General features: G+C 46.4%; 1 protein-coding gene across 1 annotated transcript; it reads left to right on the top strand.

The window, feature by feature from the left end:
- The first annotated feature begins 20,358 nt into the window (after nucleotides 1-20,358).
- LOC149339455 (uncharacterized) lies at nucleotides 20,359-21,640 on the top strand. Its single transcript, XM_089550479.1, has 2 exons — nucleotides 20,359-20,547; nucleotides 21,323-21,640. The coding sequence occupies exons 1-2, from the start codon at nucleotides 20,458-20,460 to the stop codon at nucleotides 21,608-21,610; spliced, it is 378 nt and encodes a 125-aa protein (XP_089406605.1). The 5' UTR covers nucleotides 20,359-20,457; the 3' UTR covers nucleotides 21,611-21,640.
- The last annotated feature ends 948 nt before the right edge of the window (nucleotides 21,641-22,588 follow it).

The raw sequence follows: 22,588 nt of genomic DNA, 5'->3' as shown, positions 1-22,588 counted from the left end.
TATGATGGGCCTTCCACTCTTATTTATTGTTTGATGCTTAGCCGCCTACTTTCTTTCGTTGCTTATAATGCCTTGTATTCTGTTTGACTGCGCACATTATGATGTTTATTTTCTTGACTGTATACAGTTGTATATTGAACCTGACTGAAAAATTTCCTTAGCAGTTGTTTCTCGTCCATATCACTACCGCCTGAACAGGAGGTGAGAACTCTGTCAAGTGGAATGCCGTTTTTTGTCTTGCCTCCTTCATCAAATTGTATCTGATCTGATGTAAATAAACTTTATTATTATTATTATTATTATTATTATTATTATTATTATTATTATTATTATTATTATTATTATTATTATTATTATTATTATTATTATTATTATTATTATTATTATTATTACGTTCGTCAGCTCCCTTCATTTTGACGCTAAATTCCCCTGCTGCTAAGTGACGTCGCTGGCACTTGGTTCTGCACGGCTTTAGAGCTTCGCAGTCGCAAACCATGGCAATTTATCTCGTGTTCATCAACCGAAAATTTATTGCTGAAAACGCAACCGAGCTATCCTTTGCCGTGACCAATAATTCGAACTGTACTGAAGATTGGGAGGAAGGGGGGGTGTCAGGTGTGGCACTTGTAGTGTCTCGTATATTAAGGCGGAAGCCTTTATTGTCTCATCGTTGTAAGCAGCAGTTGTCGACAGAAAATGTCAAGCTTTTCAGTTGGTGGAAACGGTCGTGACGTCACAGTGCGCGAATTTCAAACGGGGCCAATTGTACTTTGGCTAGTAACCATGCAACCAATTGAAGGGATCGTATAGTGATGCTCCAAGTAAGTGGGACTGAGCTTAGTTAATTGCTTAATTACTTAATTAGCCTAATTAGCTTTACTACTCAGGCCATATATAAATAAAACCGATTAAGAAATTGGTCGAGCTCAGGAATCGAACCCCGGTCTTCGGCGTGAGAGACGAGCATGCTATCCACTCCGCCATGCCAGCTCGATGGTTTGGAATGAACAAAGGCGCGTCTAGTGAATACGGTGTCTTCACTCACTCTCATCCTCCTCCATTCCCTTCCAGCGAGGTTTAGGTGTCCACCGACAAATGAGAGACAGATACATTTTCTTTCCTCAAAAACCAATTTACCGACGAGCGAGGCGTAGAACCGAATGGGCGATGGCGTTCTATGGACTCCTTGGCAGCGTTGCAAGACGCTGTCGCGTTCCACTCTTAGGGGCGAAGCTTAACATCTTAACCACACATCAGTGACCACACTTTAGGTCAAAAAAGTGCCCCCCTGAATTTTGTGAGAGAGTTACTGCGTAATTTCCTTTCCTCAAATACAATTTTCATTTTCTTCATTACGGCTCCTCTTTATCTATCTTCTTTCACTCCCACTTCCTCCCTTCCTCTACGGTGCGGTTCAGGTGTCCACCGAGATGACAGAGAATTACTGCGCCATTTCCTTTCCTCAAAAAGCGTTGCGTTCAAAGGGCAAGGCATCGCGCCGAACGGGTGGTGGCGTTCCGTGGACTCCCTGGCAGCGCTACAACGCGCTGTCGCGTTCCACTCCTAAAGGCGAAGCTTAAGCATCATTAATTAGCAGTTAATTAGTATTCAGGCATTAATCAGTAATTAACCATCAATTAGTGATTTGTCATCACTTAGTAATTAGTACTCAATTATATGTGACGCCACCAGTGCCACAGAAGCAGCGAAGGTGGTGCGGAAAACGCTTCCGCCTCTACCCACTTTAGACAGTCAAAGTGCCCCCTGAATTTTTCCCTGTATTATCAGGCTCATTGATATGCGATGTTCTCTTAGCCGTTCGGCAGGTCTGACCAATGTAGGCCTTACCACAGGACCGGGCAACAGAGCACAGAACACATCTGCAGCACATATCGTGAACATAGTCTGGTGGTTGGAGTGCCAAACGATTTTAGTGTTCTTGCTCCCGACCGCCAGGATACAGAGTGACAAAAGCATATTTGGTGAAGAAAAGACGGCGTTTACACTGTATCTGAGAACTAGTGGATGTGAGGTGACACAGAAGGTCTCATTTATTTACATGCACCACTTTTCCTCTCAAGCACGTGCTGTAACTTTACCTCTCTTGAAATGGACTTAGCCAGAGAAACTACGACCTGCTCAGTGAAGCCAATTAACCGCAGGCGAACAATCTGTTCAAGAAAACTGATGTGATGAAAGCGTAGGCAACATTTTAACAAGGCATTATTATCAAGGCAAGCCTTCGTTATTCCACTTTTTGCTAGTTTCGAGTGTGAAAACAAAAGGCACCAGGTGGTTTTAGATGCCAACTAGCTCAACAAGCCACACTTCTTCAATTCTGTGTCAAAAGGTTGTTGGGCACATTTTAACGCCGCAGCGTTAAGGCTCCAGGTCAGCAGAAAACGTGACGTCGTCCTGGCGGCGTTGCTGCAGAAAATCCGTGTCACGCGTGTATGTCTGGAATAAAAATAGTTGAATAAAGGACCTGTAATGTACACTGAAGGTCGACGCATTTCTCAAATGAGTTAACTTTTTTCACGCCACACAAAGGAAAATTTCTATATATTTAGGTCGGGATTCGAGCCCACGACAATTAGGTGGACCGCCAAGCAAGCTACGGACTAGTCCACTTAGGCACTTCGACTTGGCTGAGACACAAGCTGGAGGTGATGTGTGTGATTTTGGCTTAATTTTAAGCTTAATAATACGGTAATTAGTGGAATGAAGTGTTGACGAGATTATTGGTGAGATACCAATTACAGTGCGCCGCGGCGGTATCTGCGTGGTTACGATGCTCGGCTGCTGACCCGAAAGAAGCGGGTTCGATCCCGTCCGCGGCGGTCACTTTTCGATGGAGGTGAAATGCTAGAAGCCCGTGTACTGTGCAATGTTAGTTCATCTAAAAGAACCCGAGGTGTCCAAAATTATCCCGACCGCTTTCCTACACGGCATCCCTCGTAGCCTGAGTCACTTTGGAACCTGATCCCCATAAAACCAAACAAAGCTAATTATAGTAACATTATGGGCGTAAACTGAAGTATGGAGAGTTAAAAAACAAGAACTGGAAACTGTGTGTGTCATTATCACCATCATCAGCCTCACTAGGCCCACACCAGGGCAAAGTCCTCTCCCGTGTATCTCCAATTAACGTTGTCCTTTGCCAGCTGTGACCACCGTATCCACACAAACTTCTTAAACTCATCTGGCCACTTAACTTTCTGCCGCCCCCTGCTACGCTTGCCTTCTCTTGAAATCCACTCCGTTACACTCAAGGACCAGCGGTTATCTTGTCTTCGCATTACATGCCCCGCCCAAGCCCATTTCTTCCTCTTGATGGTGATAAATACGTCAATGTGAACAAAGAACAGTGAGTGTGAGATGAGAAACCGCTGAAGGGAGCCATAAACGCTGCCCCGTCATGCCCTTAAAAGTGGACCTTAAGTGGCCCCCTAATTTTTGTAAAGCGAAGCCGCAAAACGGCCTTTTGTTTACGCTGATAACTTCATGCGAGACTTTATAGGGAAAAACCCCTTGAGCGAGATAGAGAGAGAAAAAATAAGCTTTTTTTCGAGAGAATGAAAGCAGCTTGCGCAATGGTAATCTGTGCACCACTGATAACAAAATTTAGTGTTCGGCGTTTTAGTGCGAAAATACTACTCCAGACGTACCAGCACCAAGCAAGAATCCTGTCATCTTGTGTTGTGTTGGACTACCAACTGACCCGAGCTTACCCGAGTTAACTCGGGTAAGCTCGGGTAAGTTCGGAGGAGCGTCACGCCAGCTGTAGCCAATGAAGGGAGGAATCTCTGGTAAGTCCGGAAGAGCGTCGCGAAGTTGCAGCCGATGGGAGGAAGCGCGGGTAAGTTCGTAGAAGCGTCACGCAGGCTGTAGCCAATGGGGCGGCAGGTGGCATTTAAAATAACTGGTCGCAAGAGGTTGCCTGGGAAGAGCAACATGGATAGGACGACCTATATCGGGAAAAGGGATAGGACACGCCGCGATCTATGAACTTTCAGTACAGAATGACCGATTCTGATTATATGGGGATTAGCCCACTAAAGCTATCGATCGCGTCATACCCTTAATGCGGAGCTCAGGTGTCCCTTCCAATCGAAAAATGAACACCTATCGTTGATACGCCTATTCGGTTTAACTACGTTAAATCCTTACCACTTTTGTGACTTCCTTATAAACTGTAAAAAAAAAAAAAAAAAACTTGGTACACAACAAGTTGCAAGCAAGATGTATTGCAATCGGTCTCATTACAGCACACAGGTATGGCATGATGTCATACTGGAGCTATAGACGCTTTACAGCGCAGAAGCATGGGCGCCGCCATATTTGGTCACATGACCATTCCACCATCGCTGGCCTTCGGCCCTTCTCGTTTCGACGGCTGCCAGCGCGCTGGTGCCCGGCTGCAAGACGCTTCTCCGGCTCTCGTTGTGGATAACGAGCTGCCGGACGCAACAAAAAATTCTTGTGAGTGCGCATAGAACGTGTTGGTGCTGGAAAATGTTTGCTTCAACCAGCTGATTTACTCGTCTCCTTCAGACTGCCGGCATCGGCTCGAATGTTTAACATACCGCGGTCAGCTACCTGGGCGTTCATATTTATTCAATCAATTCGCCACGTAACGATATTTGGGGACCGCATAACTTTTTGTTGAACTGCCGATTAAAAGCGGGTCATTGCCTGAAAGATAGCTTTCTAGAGCTCGATATTTTTCCCGAATGGAGGAATAAGTGTTCACAGCTATCAAGAATGTTCACTGCTCAGCACTTTGCACGCGTCTTACAGCCGAACGTCCGCGCGCGCGTGATCGCCGGCCGATTGTGCAGATATTTACGTTAACATTCCGGCTTCCAACGAGTATGGCTCTTTTTCAAGGACCCCTTCAGAAGCTCATCGACATTCGACCGTGCTCTCTTGCTAAGTAAAACTGGAAACTGCTCGGAGTTCAGCACCCGCAGATGTAAGCAGCCGGAATAAGCCAGAATATTCGAAGTCCTGTAATGATAAATTTCACCGCTGTCCTGTACATTAGCGCACTACTGTAGAGCTTTGCACTGGGCGACAGAATTGCATGTTGAAGCGGCCTCCTTTGAGGACATTTGCAAACGCACAGTTGCTGCTTCCACCGTGCTAGCGTTAAGTACGCACGACAGTTTAGTGAGCACTGTGCTGACGCCGAGGAAGCACTTATTGCAAAGGTTTAAAACACACCGATCATTCGATGTATTGCATCAGTGTTTGTCGATGGTGAGAAACGTTACAGGCATAGGTACGCTCGTTCTGCCATTCCTGCAGGTACTGCTGCCGTTGAAATAAACTGGCGCGCGGCGTTTGTGATATGTTTATTTTTTCGCGGAACAACACATTAACGTTCTGTTCTGCTTTGAAGCAGCATGAACTCGCAAGACAGCTCCTCCAAAAACAGCGGTAATTGTTTCGCGGTTTCCTTTTTGTAACAAGCGCGTCTATTTTCCGACTCTACATGTACCACAGGGATATTAGATCTAGATATTATTTCAACAAACAGCTAAATTAATTCAACAATCCGCATGACATCCGTATTACAGCTGGGTTGTTTAAGAGTCACTTGACGTTGGTACGCAAGCTGCGCAACAGCGTTTCGCAATGCGTGGTGATGCTGCTGACGCGGGCTTTGAAGGCCAGAAGTGGCGGACCTCGTAGTGGCCCCATCTGTCGTGGACAGAGCAAACTGCTCTCTGTAAACGGTCTATATACCGTAACACTTATGCTCCACCTGAATGGTATGACGCGATGGCGTTGCTTAGTTAATGGTCATATATATGAGGCATCGATAATACTCCAATTTGCATTAATAGATCGCTCGGAGCAGTCATACCACTCCCGGTGCAGTGGTGTGGCGGTTAGACGAGGCGTCACTGCCCTGCGATGGCAGGTGCTGCCATAGGTGGGGCTTGTGAGACCCAGGTTGCTCTTCCTGATCCACCTATCACGACCAATCAGTAATTTAAGTGCCAATCTACCACGGCTTGGGAATTTTTCGTGAGTTTTTCGCTCATAGCCAAAGGCGCCGACGCTGACGACGACGCCAGTTTTTCTACGACATGCCGCCCATAACTCTATCGCGTTCAACAAATTGTCTGTGGCTGCTCCCTGAGTATAACCGGCTTAGAACAGAGGTACTGAGATTAATTAACTCGTCTATGTGCACTAATGCTCACCAACCGCTCCGGCACTGTGATATTCAATCCGCTTCTGAGAGCTACAGCTTCGCACGTTAAAAGAGTGCTTCGCTTCCTAAATCCCATTTCATTTTTGAATATTTCCGTCCTATTCCGCGCATCCGATATAAATTTTAACATTCACCGGACTGGTGCTTGACTATTGTCTACCCTTAAATTTTGATAGTCTGGCGCTAGCAGAACGCTCCTGTGTAATTTATTGTTTGGTTTAAATAAATATGAAGCTTCCTGTAAAATTTTATTACCGCGTTTTAAACAATAACAGGAAGGGTCCTGAAGCGTTCAACCATTTCATTGCAATTTCAAGTATTTTGAACACAGAGTGACTTGCTCGTGTTTTTCTTCGTGGATTTTCATTGGTGCCGTAAACGTAATGTAACAAATGGCATTACGTTTTACCCCTAAGAAAAAAAAAAAACGAAGGACATTAGATGCACAAAAATATATATTTTTTTTTTCGAACGACACTACGCCATACAGTGTGACAGTGGTATTAGCCGTTTTAGTCTAGCGCATTACAGTCACCGCTTAACTGCATTTCTTTCCCATGAATCCAAGAAAGGATACATTAACGCCGGTGAGTTCTGCAACCCATGAAGTTTTCCTTCATTACGTTTTATTTGTCAGTTTTAGGTTATTTTTGCTCTTGCATTCTCCTTTTGCTTTATTTTGCTATATTCTACCATGTCTCCACCTTCCCTTTTATTAAATAACTCTCTCTATATATATCCTACTACAGTGGCTCTACGGGCGAGGTATCGATTCTTACGTTTCACACCCTACCTACTCTATCTCTGCTTTTGCTGCAGACGTCCATTTATATAAGAGGTACAAAAATCTGGAAGTCCGCTACCCTGCACAGCGAACACTCCTTCACCATGCCATCTGGCCTGCCTTGGGGGCAGAAATGAGGTGCAGCGTTGGAGACTTCAGGAATCGGGGAAAATGTCGCGCGTCTCTCCTGTACCAGCATGCTATGCGTCGTGATAAAGGACTCAAGCATACTTCATCCAAGCCACTGCTTGTCAGAGATGTGTTACTACTGCAAAGCTACAGCTTCCAATCGAAGCCCTCAGCGCTGCGCCCAACTACTGCCTGCAATGTGAGCCGCGCCGCCAGGGTGAAGGAAGCTTTGCTCTGCAGTGTAGCTAACTTCCATATTTGCGCAACCCGTCCGACCCTCTAGTTGCTCAGGTGCGTGCTTTTTTTTAAGCTTCTTGTTGCTTCTAGCCTTCTTGTTTTTGTTTGCGAGTTCTTGTCTTTCGAGTCTGCATTTGCTCTCTCTGTAGTTTTGCCCGTTGACTCACCTTTTGTTGATATATGTTTTTAAGCTCCTCGTTCCATTTAACTTTAAAAACTGCGCGAAAAACGAGGACGGTAGTTAAGAAACAAGAACCGCACGCATACCACACACCCTGCGCTGCGTTTGCGTGTCTCTCGTTTCTTTCCTACCATCCTCGTTCCTTCGCGCAGTTCTTTTAAAGTTACCAGCACCAACTAGCCCGATAGTTTCAATGAACCTTTGTTACTACGAGACCGAGTTTGCTTCAGTCGAACTTTAACACGATGTCGCCGAATTCATTTTGATATTTTGTTTCTCTCAACGCCCGCACCAGGCCGCGCAATACGCTTGTGCGGCTATTACTGTGTGTAGGCGCCTTTGTTTTGTGGCACCAGGGAGGCGCCGCTTCCTTACAGGGCCGACCCCAGCGGGCCATGTTCCCTATGTTGCAGCGAGAGCGAGCACGCCTGTTCCAGCAGACCTGCTTAGACAGGGTGACGCTGCCGGAAGAAGAGTTCCTGCGACGGTGGAGCACCCGCTTCATCGTCGCAAGCTGGGGCCATGTGACAGTGCGGCTCCTGCAATATTAAGTGCCGCGTGTCAGTGTAGTGCGCGATGTTTGTGCGCAGAATTGGTGCGCAGCCTTCCTCTCGCATGCTTCCCCCGCGCGTATGGACCCTCTTGAACTCTTGTACTTTGGACACTTTGTGTTTCGTACATTTGCGCTGCTTGTGAGTGTATGTATGTGTGTTGCATCGGGCGATATCGGTCGCCGTAGTGTTTCTTCTGTTTTGTAGAGGGACGGCTGTCCCTTGTATGCTCCAAGGTCTAAATAAACTTCTCTTCACGCATATTGTCACTCCGGTTTATCACCGATATGTTCAAACTTCTTTCACCGTTTTTTTTCTCTTATTTGTTAGGTTACCTGATGCTATCATGTTTCCGCGTGCATATCTGAAACAAGATGGATGGTTTGAATAGCAAAAAAAAAAAAGGTTTGCGATGAGCCCTTTCTTGCTTTGGAAGCTTTAGAATAAGGCTATATTCGGTTTTATATGCGTGGTGTCTCATGTGATAATTAGTGCCTTTTTGTTTGTTCTTTTTGTGCAATCTGTGTATTTATACAGAGACGTGTATTTGTCTATATGTATGTATACAAACTTGCGCAATAATACGTGCGTATTTGTACGCGTACCTTTCCGAATAAACTTTAATTGCGAGTTAACGCCTGTCCTTGTAATTCTTTTTCTAAGTCTGTGCGTTCCCTTTAGCACATTTTTTTCAGCAATGCATTGCACTCCTGTATTTGGCATTTGATGACGGCTTTAAATAAACAGGTGTGTGGCGATAATTGGCGCCAAACCACGTCATACGTGCTCACTTTGGTTCTGCTCCGCGCATTCGGCATGCGTGATTAAGCACCAACACAACTGACGCCTCCTCAGATGACAAATACAATGCTTGGCATTGTCACTCATGTATGTCTCCTTTCCGTTAGAAACAGGCAAAGCCCTAAATTGCATCTGTAAACGCTTTGCTCACGACCCGCCTACTAGTACTGTAGGCTTGCCCAGCCAGTCTCTACCTTCCCTCCACGCTTACGCGGTGTACGAAAAGCGATGGCGGCATCGTTTACACGGAACAACGTAATGGTAGCAAGCGAGACTGATTGGAAGGTGTAGGCGAAAAGTATTACTTTTATGACTTCTCCCTTCGACGCGCTCACCCTGTTCCGGAACCGCGCGCGGTGAAAAGAAAAGGTGTTAACGCCCCTTGCATTAAAAAAAAAAAAGCAGAACTAATTTTAAAGGCGGGCATGGAAAAAGCGTCCCAAGGTGACATGACTTTCCGCCAAAAGCAACAACCTCTTGTTTACTTCTCCAGCACGCGTTTAAGGTCGCAGGCATCTCGGCTGTGCACGTTCGCTCCAGAATTCCAGCGAGGCGGCGGAGGGACCAGTAAAAGGAACTCTGAGTTTCCGGTGTTGCATATTAGTGCAAGCACGGGACTCAACATCTGCGTGGCGTCTCGGAATTTTCTTCTCGCTTTCTAGCATTGCTTTCTTCGCTTAATGTTCTTGTCTTTTTCCGCGTTTTACTCGCAATTCGTCGTCCAGCAACGAACCGCCGGCCCGAGGAGAGGTTTACGAAAGCGAGCGTCGACTGCGGCGTTGGTGTGGGCCAATGCTGGCGCTCCGTCGCGTAGGCACAGGCAGCACGCAGGCAGCACGCGTTGCAAGCGCCGAGCTCTTTTTGTAATCGCCAAAGACGGCGGGCAGCCCTGGCCGTACATTTGTCACGCAACGCTGGTCGCTCGAGAGAGAGCTTTCCAAAACGTCTCCTCACTGCACCCCCCCCCCCCCTCCCTCCCCACCCCCTTACAAACCTCTCGTATAAGGGTTGGTGTACGAAACCTCCGCCGCTACGGGCTAGTCGGAGTACTGCCGCCGGACCACTGGGCGAAAACAGAAGGGAATAAACAAATCGTCGCCGTGACGATCAGTTCCGCTAGGAGCCCTTATTTTGGCGCAGTTTCTCTTGCGGAGTCGCCTCCCGCCCTCTCCGATTCCAACTTCTTTCTTTTTTTTTTCTCCGTCGTTTCCAGCCAGATACTTGTCTCTATCCCTTTCTCAAATTGCTATCTTCGCCAAACTCTTATTCTCTGCTCCGCGCGCGGCTCGCAGTCAGCCAACGCTTTATTGCTGACGTGACTGCGTGCACCGTAATGCTCCGTCTGCCTGCGCTTTCTGGAATATACCCGGTTGCCTTCTGCGAATGAGCTGCGCAATTGCGTCGCCCTTCGAAGCATAAGACGTGGCCAGCGGCGCAACGTATGCACGACGCTTTGACCGTTCGCGCGATTAGGAACGAGCGTTGAAGATATGACGACGACTGCCTCTGTTTATTTTTTTTTTTTGTCCGTTCTTTACACCGACAAAGTGGACAGCTGATGGCGAGGACGGAGCCGTTAAAGTGCTGCATCACCCCCGAGCAGGTTTAACGAGGCGACGTAGTGTCGGGCTGGGGCAAGTGGAGTTCCTTTCCTGAAAATAAAGAGCGCTGAACTGTGATCGCTAAAGAAGTACATTTCGACTTAATTTAAGAAAAGCGTGCAATTCCGTAATGTGTGAACCGCTGGCATTTTCCAAAATTGTGCGTGCAGCTTATAGATTGGTTGAGCTATACTTCATCCATAAAAAAAAAATGCAGATCGGACTGCCTAGCAAGAACAGTGTGTCCCACTTCGCGCAAATAAGTCAATTCATCATCATCTTTATCACCAGCCTGACTGCGCCCATTGCAAGGCAAAGGCCGCTCCCATGTTTCTCCAATTTACCCTGTTCTTTGCCAGCTGCGGCCACCGTATCCCCGTGAACTTCTTAATCTCATCCGCCCACCTGACTTTCTGCTGCCCCCTGCTACGCTTGAAATAAGTGAATTAATAGTACGTTTCCCGTCGTTAGCTAGGCTTGGAGAGTTTTAGCATGACCAAGACGTAGATGTATACTGCTTTAATGTATGACCGCTGCGCTCACACAGTCGTGGATGCGCGTACCGCCTTTCTCCAAGGCCTATAACCGTATGTGCGTTAATCCGATATACATCCGTGCGTTAATCCGATATACGACGCCGTTAATCCGACGTACGTTAATCCGATATACGTCTACACTAATACCTCACCGCTACGCTAAAGTTCTCTAATTCTGCATACAGAGGCAGCAGACATTGAGTGCTTAACAACGTGAGCTGATTTAAGATGTGAAATCAACGCTTAGAACAACTTCTATTTGGGCAAGATGGTTCATTGTACTCGAAAATGGAAAAACAGTAGCGCCGAAAAACACACACACACAGCTCAACAGCTGTCCTACGTCGTTCTTGAGCTGTGTGTGTGTGTTTTTCGGCGCTAGTGTTTTTCCATTTACGAGTAAAATCAACGCTTGTTTATGAACTGTCGAGTGCTTTTAACTACCATAGCAGTAGGCTGCATTGTCTTCGATGAGGCATCCTTTGAGCTCATGCAGTTGGCGCCATGCACCATTTTCTACTAACAAAGGTTTTTCGTTTCTCTGTGGCTCTCGTTACCCGTGCAGCTGGAAACTCGCATTGGCAACTTCAGTCGATTGCGTCTGAGAGTATCAAACTCATGTTCAGCCTTCGCCGAAAGTCTTCAGATCACAAGCGTTGCTTTTAAAAGCCCTGTAATGCGCTATTTGCGGTACCTCCCAGGAGAGAGAGAAAGGGTTAAAATCGTTTATGCGTAGAATGGTTGAGTGCGCCCTCAGTAAAGGAGCCCATTGGCTTTTGCCACCAACCTTGCGCGGTTCACCAGCCAGAGCTGGTCTTCCGAATGCGAGCTGGGCAGCGCCGCCTTCTCAGTCCTCAGTTGTTGGGTTATTGATTCTTAGTGTAGCTGGGTTTTTCTGGCGCGCCCATACCATATGGTATAAGTTAGCCATTTCACTGCAGAAGGCGCTATGCAGGTCGTACGAATTTTGAAACATATAGCTGAATATGACAGGATTTATATAAGTATTCGATTGCAATTTCCTTAGAATGACCGCTTGCCTCCTGTTGAGATTTTTGTATGGTTCGGCATAAACTCTCCTCATTAATCTAAAATGTTGGAGAAACTTCCTATAGCTAAATAGAGGTTATGAATAAATATGTTCGTATGAATGTTAGGGAATTCAAGGTAATAGCGAGCAAGCAGCGGCATGAGCGTCTTCGTTTCCAACATCCGCAGTGTGTCCTGGAGTCCATATGATTATGAACTTCAAGTCTATGTCTTCTTTAGTTCTTAGTATTCTTTTTGCTTGCTTACCAATCATTCTTCCAGTACCGTTTCGACATTCAGTCTCGGAGTTTGTAATAAACACAAGATATATTTCTGGAAACCATCTCCAAAGCATGGGCGATTCCCTGGCTTCGAATTGATGCCCTATTAAATAATTTCCCTTGCGAATCCGTGCATGCTATTGTTGATATTTCGTTGGCCATTCCTGCTGCGTCCACGTAAATTGCTTCTTCCATTCTGCCCCATGCTGTCCCTATGGCGTTCACCCTAGCCTTTCTTCTTTTCTTATGAAATTTGGGGTGCATATTTCTCGGAATGGGCTGCACCGCGATCTTCCTTCAAAGCTAGTCTTCTAAATCCACTCTGGCAAAGCATCGGAGCCCTAGCCTATCGAGTACGTCCCTTCCTGCCCTGCTTCCTGATAGCCGTATCCTCTGGGATATCCAGTGGCCTTCAATAATTTCGTCTACAGGACCTGTTTGTTTTGAAAGGTGTGCATGAGGATACCATAGCCAGAAATAGTTGGAGAATCAATTTTTACTGACAACAGCAATTTGTTATAGTTCTCCTGAGTGTCTGTTTAACTGTTCACTGAAATGTATGTACAGCCTTTGTCAAAAGTTTGGAGCCCAGGGGGTTTTCTTTTGAGCCACACTGTGTCGTTCTTAATGGATCTCTAGCGCTCCAAATTTCCTGGACATGAGAAGATTTCTGGTACTGCCTCCTGCAATAGGTAGGACTTCCATGAATGCTCCTGGAGTCCCAATATAAAGCTTGGAAGTGAACCCCCTGGGCTCTAAACTTTTGACAAAGACTGTACATTCTTCGACTTTTGTTGAAACAATGCGGTGATTGCATCTTTTCAGAACAGCTGCTTTTACTACAGCACTTCAAAGCGATTCGCGACCGTTGCACAAAGCTGAGACTACTTTTAGGTCCTTCTACCTATTAACACTCGAACACATCCATCAAAACTCGCATCTTCACCACAGTTATTTGTCAAGGAGCCCTAGCGGGAGCAGTGGTCGTGCATGAAAGTTTGCAACGAAAGAGAAATTTACATATAGCATGCTTCAAAATTTATTTCGTAAAGACGAAGACGAACATTCTGTGCAGCGGCGGCAGTGCCATCGCTGCGCGTGCTTTGGGCTCGCTTTGGCTGACCGCCAAATTTGACCGCCAGACAATTTTCATAATTTTTTTTTGTCACATGGACACAGCCGTTGACCACGCAGAGTTTGTGTAACAGGTTGGTGTCTGACATGCTTCCATCGCCGTCCTCGGTAAGAACTTTTCCTCCTGCATAAATATGGTTCTTCATTTCGTTGCTGCAATGCATACAAAAATTTCCGAAGAAACCCGAAACCGTAGGTGTATGCGTACGAACGCCCAAGCGAACACCCACTTTTTTAACGCGCTACCATTTCATATTGTCATATTGTGTGCGTCTCTTCACGCATACACGGCGACGCCACAAGCTCACGTAGCCATGAGACGTCACCGCCATCTCGACCACTCAGCGACTATTGCGACTAATGGACGCGAATTTTCATGAAGTCTAATGCAATCTCATCAAAAGCTGTTCAGAAACCTTTTTCGACCTCAAACGGCCTGCATTGGTCAATACTTGGGGCTTAAGCAACATTCTAGCGTTCTCAATTACATTTCAACCCTCCAAATCAGGAATAGCTGCTCCGAATAGAAGAAATAGATACTACGCTTTCTTCACTTGCCCGTAATGCAAATGAGCGCCCCTCCTCCTCTGCCCTCTGCCGCGCACCACTGGTTGAAAAAAAAAACAAAGAAGCGCCAGCTTGTAACCGGGCATGCGCGATTACATACGGTGGCAGGTGCAAGCGATAGCTGTAAGCTCACACCTTCCACTTGGAAATCATACCTGGCACCTCGCGGAAACTGATCGAGCCTGTGAAGCCTGTAAAGGGCACAGTGGCGCCCACGCCGATTTATTTTCAACCAGTATTCTGCGCAGTAGACGAAATTTCGTACACTCGCCAGAGGGCGTGACACCTTGCAATAAAAATAAACCCCGTTCTCGGCATCGAAATAAAACGTTAATTCACACGTTAATATTACAACCATCTCTTCCGCAAACTCTGTCCATCTGGTGGTGTGATGTTGCCGCCACCCATCTCCACCCTTCAGTATCATCCAAGCATCAAACAACAAGAACCTTCACCCACCATCAAACACCAACCTCCATCCGCCAGAAGACCCTACCCAACACCCGTCCACTCCCGACACCTCTACCAACCTTAAGCTGCAGCGGGAAGGCGGTCAATGTAGCAGCGAAATTTATGCATTTAATACAGCTTAATAAAGAGATTCACACAGTGCTACCGAACGAGGACAGAAGGAACACGAAAAACACAGGATGGACGCTGTTCGTGTTTCTTCTCTTCGTGTTCGTGTTCCTCCTCTTCGTGTTCCTTCTGTCCTCGTTCCGTAGCGCTGTGTGACTGTTTATTAAGCATGAACCAATTAGCCAACACCAGAATCCTCTTAGAACGTAATACAGCTAGGGTAAATTTGTCGCATAACCTTGTGCCTTTTTTTTGTGTGTGTGGCTGCTTAGGGTAAAGCTGAATGTAGTCAAGATGAATATTTTGGTCGATTAAACGAATCCACACTAGTAAGTTTTCAGGGCTTGTTTCCTCACTGCTTTTTTTTTCCTTTAGAGTCACGCATCCTGCAGGCAGGATAACTCGTAAATTAGTGCCGTAAAATTTTACTAATCACAAGTACATCGAATTAGAGTGGTTCCAACGGTGCCGGGGAGCAAAGCAGATTTCGAACGCCCTCAAAGCACTTAAGATAGTCCCACCGGGTACAGGTGAGAGAAGTTTGCGGAAAGCTGCTAGTTGCTGGCAGAAGACTATATCCACCGGCCCAGTTCTGGCAAGGAAAGAGGGCCATTTGATTTTTTTTAAGAGGGACGGTACGTTCTGCACATTCACGAAAGTGTGTGAGGGCCCTATGCGGACGGACTGGTCACGACTGGTCGTGACGGACTGGTCACGATGCGAAGCACTCGAGCGCTTAAAAACGAGGTACTTAGCGCTACAAGCTCAAAAGACTCCATCTAAATACAGCAGGTAGCGCTGCCAGCATGTGCGTGGTGTGTATTCGGTTACTCTTTTAGCAATTTGTCAGCTTTTTGAGCAGAATATATATTGTTTGAGATACGTAGTCAATGATGAACACTCTCAAGGTTAGGTTACTTGTAAACATAAATACCCCCGAAAGCTGAAGATTTGACAGCCGTCGCCGTAGCTAAGAGGTAGAGCACCGGACGCGTAATTCGGAGGTCGTGGGTTCGGATCCCACCGGCGGCAGTGGTTGTTTTTTCTTCTGCTTTTCTAATCAATTTGCTTTAAGCGATAACATATTCAGTAATATTCTAAATTGATCAACACCACAAAATAAATAAATAAATTAAAAATCCCCTGTGCCCCTTGGTTTCTGTGGCTGTTGGCTTCTTTCATATTTATAACGAGCCCCTCATACCCCTTCCCTTGTTTGCTTAATTGCTTAGCGAGGGCATCGGTTCTGGCAGCCTTGACGCCATAGGAAGCATAAGAGGGTTCTCACGCAGCTTCCACCCTCTCCGTTCGATGACGTTCTACGTCACACCTGCGGAAACTCAGGACGTTCTACGTCCGCCGCTTAAGAACGTGGGTGGCGCTGATGAACACTCTCAAGGTTAGGTTACTTGTAAACATAAATACCCCCGAAAGCAGAAGATTTGACAGCCGTCGCCGTAGCTCAGAGGTAGAGCACCGGACGCGTAATTCGGAGGTCGTGGGTTCGGATCCCACCGGCGGCAGTGGTTCTTTTTTCTCCTGCTTTTCTAATCAATTTGCTTTAAGCGATAACATATTCAGTAATATTCTAAATTGATCAACACCACAAAATAAATAAATTAATTAAAAATCCCCTGTGCCCCTTGGTTTCTGTGGCTGTTGGCTTCTTTCATATTTATAACGAGCCCCTCATACCCCTTCCCTTGTTTGCTTAATTGCTTAGCGAGGGCCTCGGTTCTGGCAGCCTTGACGCCATAGGAAGCATAAGAGGGTTCTCACGCAGCTTCCACCCTCTCCGTTCGATGACGTTCTACGTCACACCTGCGGAAACTCAGGACGTTCTACGTCCGCCGCTTAAGAACGTGGGTGGTGCTGATGAACACTCTCAAGGTTAGGTTACTTGTAAACATAAATACCCCCGAAAGCAGAAGATTTGACAGCCGTCGCCGTAGCTCAGAGGTAGAGCACCGGACGCGTAATTCGGAGGTCGTGGCTTCGGATCCCACCGGCGGCAGTGGTTGTTTTTTCTTCTGCTTTTCTAATCAATTTGCTTTAAGCGATAACATATTCAGTAATATTCTAAATTGATCAACACCACAAAATAAATAAATAAATTAAAAATCCCCTGTGCCCCTTGGTTTCTGTGGCTGTTGGCTTCTTTCATATTTATAACGAGCCCCTCATACCCCTTCCCTTGTTTGCTTAATTGCTTAGCGAGGGCCTCGGTTCTGGCAGCCTTGACGCCATAGGAAGCATAAGAGGGTTCTCACGCAGCTTCCACCCTCTCCGTTCGATGACGTTCTACGTCACACCTGCGGAAACTCAGGACGTTCTACGTCCGCCGCTTAAGAACGTGGGTGGCGCTGATGAACACTCTCAAGGTTAGGTTACTTGTAAACATAAATACCCCCGAAAGCAGAAGATTTGACAGCCGTCGCCGTAGCTCAGAGGTAGAGCACCGGACGCGTAATTCGGAGGTCGTGGGTTCGGATCCCACCGGCGGCAGTGGTTGTTTTTTCTTCTGCTTTTCTAATCAATTTGCTTTAAGCGATAACATATTCAGTAATATTCTAAATTGATAAACACCACAAAATAAATAAATTAATTAAAAATCCCCTGTGCCCCTTGGTTTCTGTGGCTGTTGGCTTCTTTCATATTTATAACGAGCCCCTCATACCCCTTCCCTTGTTTGCTTAATTGCTTAGCGAGGGCCTCGGTTCTGGCAGCCTTGACGCCATAGGAAGCATAAGAGGGTTCTCACGCAGCTTCCACCCTCTCCGTTCGATGACGTTCTACGTCACACCTGCGGAAACTCAGGACGTTCTACGTCCGCCGCTTAAGAACGTGGGTGGCGCTGACGAACACTCTCAAGGTTAGGTTACTTGTAAACATAAATACCCCCGAAAGCAGAAGATTTGACAGCCGTCGCCGTAGCTCAGAGGTAGAGCACCGGACGCGTAATTCGGAGGTCGTGGGTTCGGATCCCACCGGCGGCAGTGGTTGTTTTTTCCTCTGCTTTTCTAATCAATTTGCTTTAAGCGATAACATATTCAGTAATATTCTAAATTGATCAACACCACAAAATAAATAAATTAATTAAAAATCCCCTGTGCCCCTTGGTTTCTGTGGCTGTTGGCTTCTTTCGTAGTCAATAAATGTAATTTTTGGGACAACTGTTCAAGAAAATGTGAATGGTGCTTCCTCAGGCAGGGTCATCTTCGGTTCACACGCAAGAGACCTATCAATCAATTACCGAAGACTGAAATACCGCGCATTAAATGGAGTAAGGAGATGAAAAGTATGTGTATTTAAGGAGAATTATGCTTTGATTCACCATTTGATTCAATGGCAGTAAGAAAAGATTATCGCTACGAGGACATTGACCTGAATTGTTGAAAACAGCAGAGACAGAAGGGAATTTTAGCGCTTGTGCTCAGGTAATGAATCTTTCAGCGTAAAGAACTATTTCTAGTCCGGCATTATGGACCTCAATGCGTAAACGCTGTCGGATGCATCTGTACATTTAATGTTCAATCTCACTTCCGGCCCCGAAGCAGACCTTGAAATTTTATCAGCACGACCTGCTTAGTGCTGTCGCTATTTGGCTTCCGACAGAATAGCTTCAAATGCACAATGCTACGTGCGACCCAGCCCCCGTCAATTACTTTATGGAGAATTATATTTTTTTAAATATGAAAATCGCGAAAATCGAAAGAAAAATTGAAAGAAGAAGGATAAACGGTATCTTTAAATTTTTATTAAGAAACAGTGATATAAAAACGGTAGTGAATAAGACAAATATCTTTGCACCCAGAGTCAAAGCTCAGAACACAGCCTTCGAACGCTCTGTATATAATGACAAAAATATTCTCAAATGAATACTTACACGTGCAGCTTGTCCACAGCCATTTAATGCGCTCAGTAAGACCACGCGCAACTGATAACTTAAGAAAAATTTCGATGTTTTTCTTCTGAACGAGTGGCTGACACAGCAGCTCTCGACTTGCACTCACAGGCCGAAAACGGGAAAACACAAGAGAAATGACAACTCCAATTTACTTTCTTTTATCCCATAACAATTCGCCTTCGAAGATGCAAATACTTTAAGAGGAACAGTGCCGACAAATTAAAAGGTTCTTGCAAGCAGAGAAAGAAAGGTTATGGCTGGTCAAAACAGTTTCAATATCAAATCGGTCCATATCGCTCAAAGGTGGCGTCATATACATGGAAGATTTACTAGAGGGAGTGCTCTGCGACCAATGTCGCACACTAATATTAGTATTACGGGCGCAAATTCAACAAGAAATTAAAATCTCTAATTACTGCTCAGACAGTAGCATACCGCAGGCCCTTCTGAGCGCATAACGAAAAACCTTCGGACATGGCATCGTTGGGCGCACAGTGTAGAGCATAGGATAGAGGCATCAAAAAGCAGCATGTCTGCAAATCAGGCTTCATCATCCTGACGAGTGATGACAGTGGCATAGCTAAGACACATTCCGAGGTCACCGAGTGCGGGTGTACGACGAACGCCTATTGACCGAGGCTTAGATTTAGATTACGGTGAGTGGAGGCATAAGAGAACACGTCCGTAAGTGAACGACTCATAAGAGGGAAGGGGAACAGGCTGACAAAGTTTTTCTTATTCGGCGTTCGATCTTGGGAAACTGCCCTTCTCTGACCATGCGTGTCTTAACAGCGTGTGAATGCACAACTGAAATGGATGAGGCTTAACTATACGCTACAGACAGACACGAATTCATTCTTTTTTACATTTTTTCTTCTCTTCTGCGCTTGGTTCTGAATGCGAACAGCAACCAGGAGCCACGACAAACCGCAATAAAAATGCTGTAGCAACATCTCGGCGGGATAACCCGAATCAATCTCCCTTCAACTCAGGTCCAGATATTTGTGGCCGTCTTGTTACTGGCTACACTACCGCTGCCGCAACGCTATATCAATATCCGTCAACTCGGTAAGACCGGTCCCAGGAGCCAAATAGGGTCGAGGGAAAAAAGATTCCTTGTATTACACGGGTCCCGCTGCAATTCTGAGCTATCCGAAATCAACAAAACGGAGCTCCCTGCAATAAGGCGCGGCCAGAACCACACAAAGCCACTGCGTTCCACAGTAACCCCGCAAAGCACGTGTCCACGTTATGTCACAGCCCCAGACGCAACGTAATCACTCCACGCACGCGATACAACCACCGCTCCGCCACTTCTGGGTAGCTGTCGCAGCAGCAGCGGCAAGAACCAAACACAGCGGTCCACACTGCGAGCCGCCCATAGACGACGGAATCGAGAACGATTGAACCAGCGAGCCCAAGCAAAAAAACATGGTGACACGTCCGGCGGAAACGCGGCGCTGACCACACAGCGGCCAAGCCCGGCTGGCGGGTATTGTGTCGCACAAGTAGAACGGAATGTCCGCGCCGAGCGCAAGGCTGACCCTGTGGGCGAGGGAAAGGAAAAGGCCCGCCGTCGTACTAGGCCTTTCTCGAGGGACAAGGTCCAGCGGTCCGGCAGGCTTGACTTCCTCGGCCAGTGGAAAACACGAGTAGAGAGCGCAGAGAGCGTGCTTCCCGGCTGCTCGCCCCGTAATTGTAGATCGAGCGACGACGCCGCGTATAGTCGCGCAATGAGCTTGGGAAACCTCTCCGGGACAACCAAGCACGACGCTTTCTTCTGGGGCAATCCTTCATCCTCTCGTCAGCGCCCGCTTTGGTCTTTGGGTGCGGATGTCCCCCGATGTGGGACACTGGGCCCTAGCCATCCGTTAAGATTACGGCCAGGTATATATATACGGCACTAGGCGCCCTATGGAGACGACACAGTCGGCAACCTTTGGGAGAGCACGCGAGTCGAACTTACCTGGCTTTGGTCCGGCCCTGGTCACCATGAACACTCTGGTAATGTACTTTGGCTTCGCGAAACCCTGAGGGTGATATCTGATTTAAAGTATAATTACGTGTAGGACGTAACAGCAACCTTGCTTACATTTAAAGCCTTGAAATGTTTACGCCTGAAAACAGCATTTATGCCGTTATCAATTATTTGCTGTGAATTGTGGGTATCGTGTGTTAAAAGAAAAATTTAATTGCACTGCCGTTCATGCTGAAGTATTTATTTAACTGAATATGTATCGAATCGGTAGGTGTAACGTCAAAAGACAGGAAGAGGGCAGATGAGGTCAGAGAAAAAACGCGAGTTCATGACATCCTAGTCGAAATCAAAAGGCAGAAATGGGTGTAGGCAGGGCGTGTCAAGCTAAGTCAACATAGCCAATGGTAGTTAACGGTAATCAACTGCATTCCAAGAGAAGGCAAGCGTAGCAGCGGGCGGCAGAAAGTTAGGGGGGCAGATGAAATTATGAAATTTGCAGGGATAGGGTGACCGCAGCTGGCACAGGACAAGGTTAATTGGAGAGATATGGGAGAGGCCTTTGTTGTAGTTAGGCTGATTATGGTAGGGTTGCATTGCATAGAGTGACTTGAATAGTTCAGCATATGCAGCTCACCTCAAAATAAAGAAATAGAACTCTGCGCTTGGCACCTTACTAGCCCGCTATCAGGTTTAAAAATTCGTTACAATTTGTTTAGCAGTTCTTAGTATTGAATTTGCAGCTGGTGTTCTGCATATAAAGGGCGAGTCTAATGAACTGGAATTGTTTGCTTCATTTTCCAGTTCTACCTCATCATATTCTGCGTGGTGGCGAGAACTGCATTTGCTGGCTATGGCTACGGTCTCGGTTACGGCCTTGGCGGCTATGGACTCGGCTACGGACTCGGATATGGCCTTGGTGGATATGGACTTGGAGGATACGGCTTAGGCTTCGGTCGTGGTTACGGCCTTGGATATGGCGGCTACGGGCTCGGGTACGGTGGCTACGGGGGCTACGGAGGAGGCTACGGAGGTGGCTACGGCCTGGGATATGGACGGCTCGGCTACGGACGAGGCTACTACTACGGATAATTAACTGCCAAGTTCCTCGTCTGCTGTACATTTGTGAGCCAAAATACAAGTCATGGAATAACTTACGTGCTGACTACTGTTTTATTAATGCGAGAGCATTATATTGTTCTGTCGCGTCAGCAAAAAATGTCTGCAATTTTGTCCGCAGGATTACGTCGTTCTCTGAAGACAAATGGGCGAGAGTGAGATTGTGACAGATAGTGTGTGATAAAATGTTGCCATGTGAAAAATGTGGCCGATGAGGTGTAATGAGTTAATTAATGATCGCAAAAACCACGAAAAAATACACTTAGACGTCAAAATAACCATGGACGTCGATATAGTACTTGGTCGTTAGAACAGCCATGAGCGTCGATATAGTATGTAGACGTTTTGCTATCGGATTACTCCAGTGCGTGATTTCAGTTTTTTTTTTTTCCTGTTTAGTGGAAGCCGTAGGTATACTAGTCATGAAAGCTGTTGGGACTAATACCCGTGCCACACGGACAGACTTAATGCCATTAAGTGCTTACTGCCTTAAGTTTTAATGGCATTCGTGCGGTGTCACACGCATATATTTAATGGCATTAGCCTTACTGCCATTCGTGACCTACTGAGTTCGCCACAACTCATTCGCCCGTGCAATGTATACTCTCGTTCCCATCCACACGCAGAAAAGCATGCATCTTTGTTAGTAACAACTTCTTAACCAGTAGGAAATGATTAATTCTTAACTTTCAGTCAGATGAGGCCTCTATACCGCATTTTCGATGCAAATAGCGCCATTTTAACCAGCCTTATTGACAGGTACTCTCGACTTATGTGCTGACATGCGAGTTTATGGCTACTTTTTCGACTTGTAAAGCAGGAACAGCCGTATTTTCTGGAAAATTGTTTTTACATTAGATTTGAACAACATTCCCGATATATTGTGCTCATTAGGAATGTTTGTATTCAGATGAAACTTTTGACTACCTCGCAAGCGTTATCGTCATCATC

The sequence above is a fragment of the Amblyomma mixtum genome, chromosome 6 (genome assembly GCF_055824585.1).
Source record: "Amblyomma mixtum isolate Tamu chromosome 6, ASM5582458v1, whole genome shotgun sequence".
Lineage (NCBI taxonomy): Eukaryota > Metazoa > Arthropoda > Arachnida > Ixodida > Ixodidae > Amblyomma > Amblyomma mixtum.
Note: the sequence above shows the minus strand (reverse complement) of the source record. Positions and strands in the feature narration are given on the sequence as shown.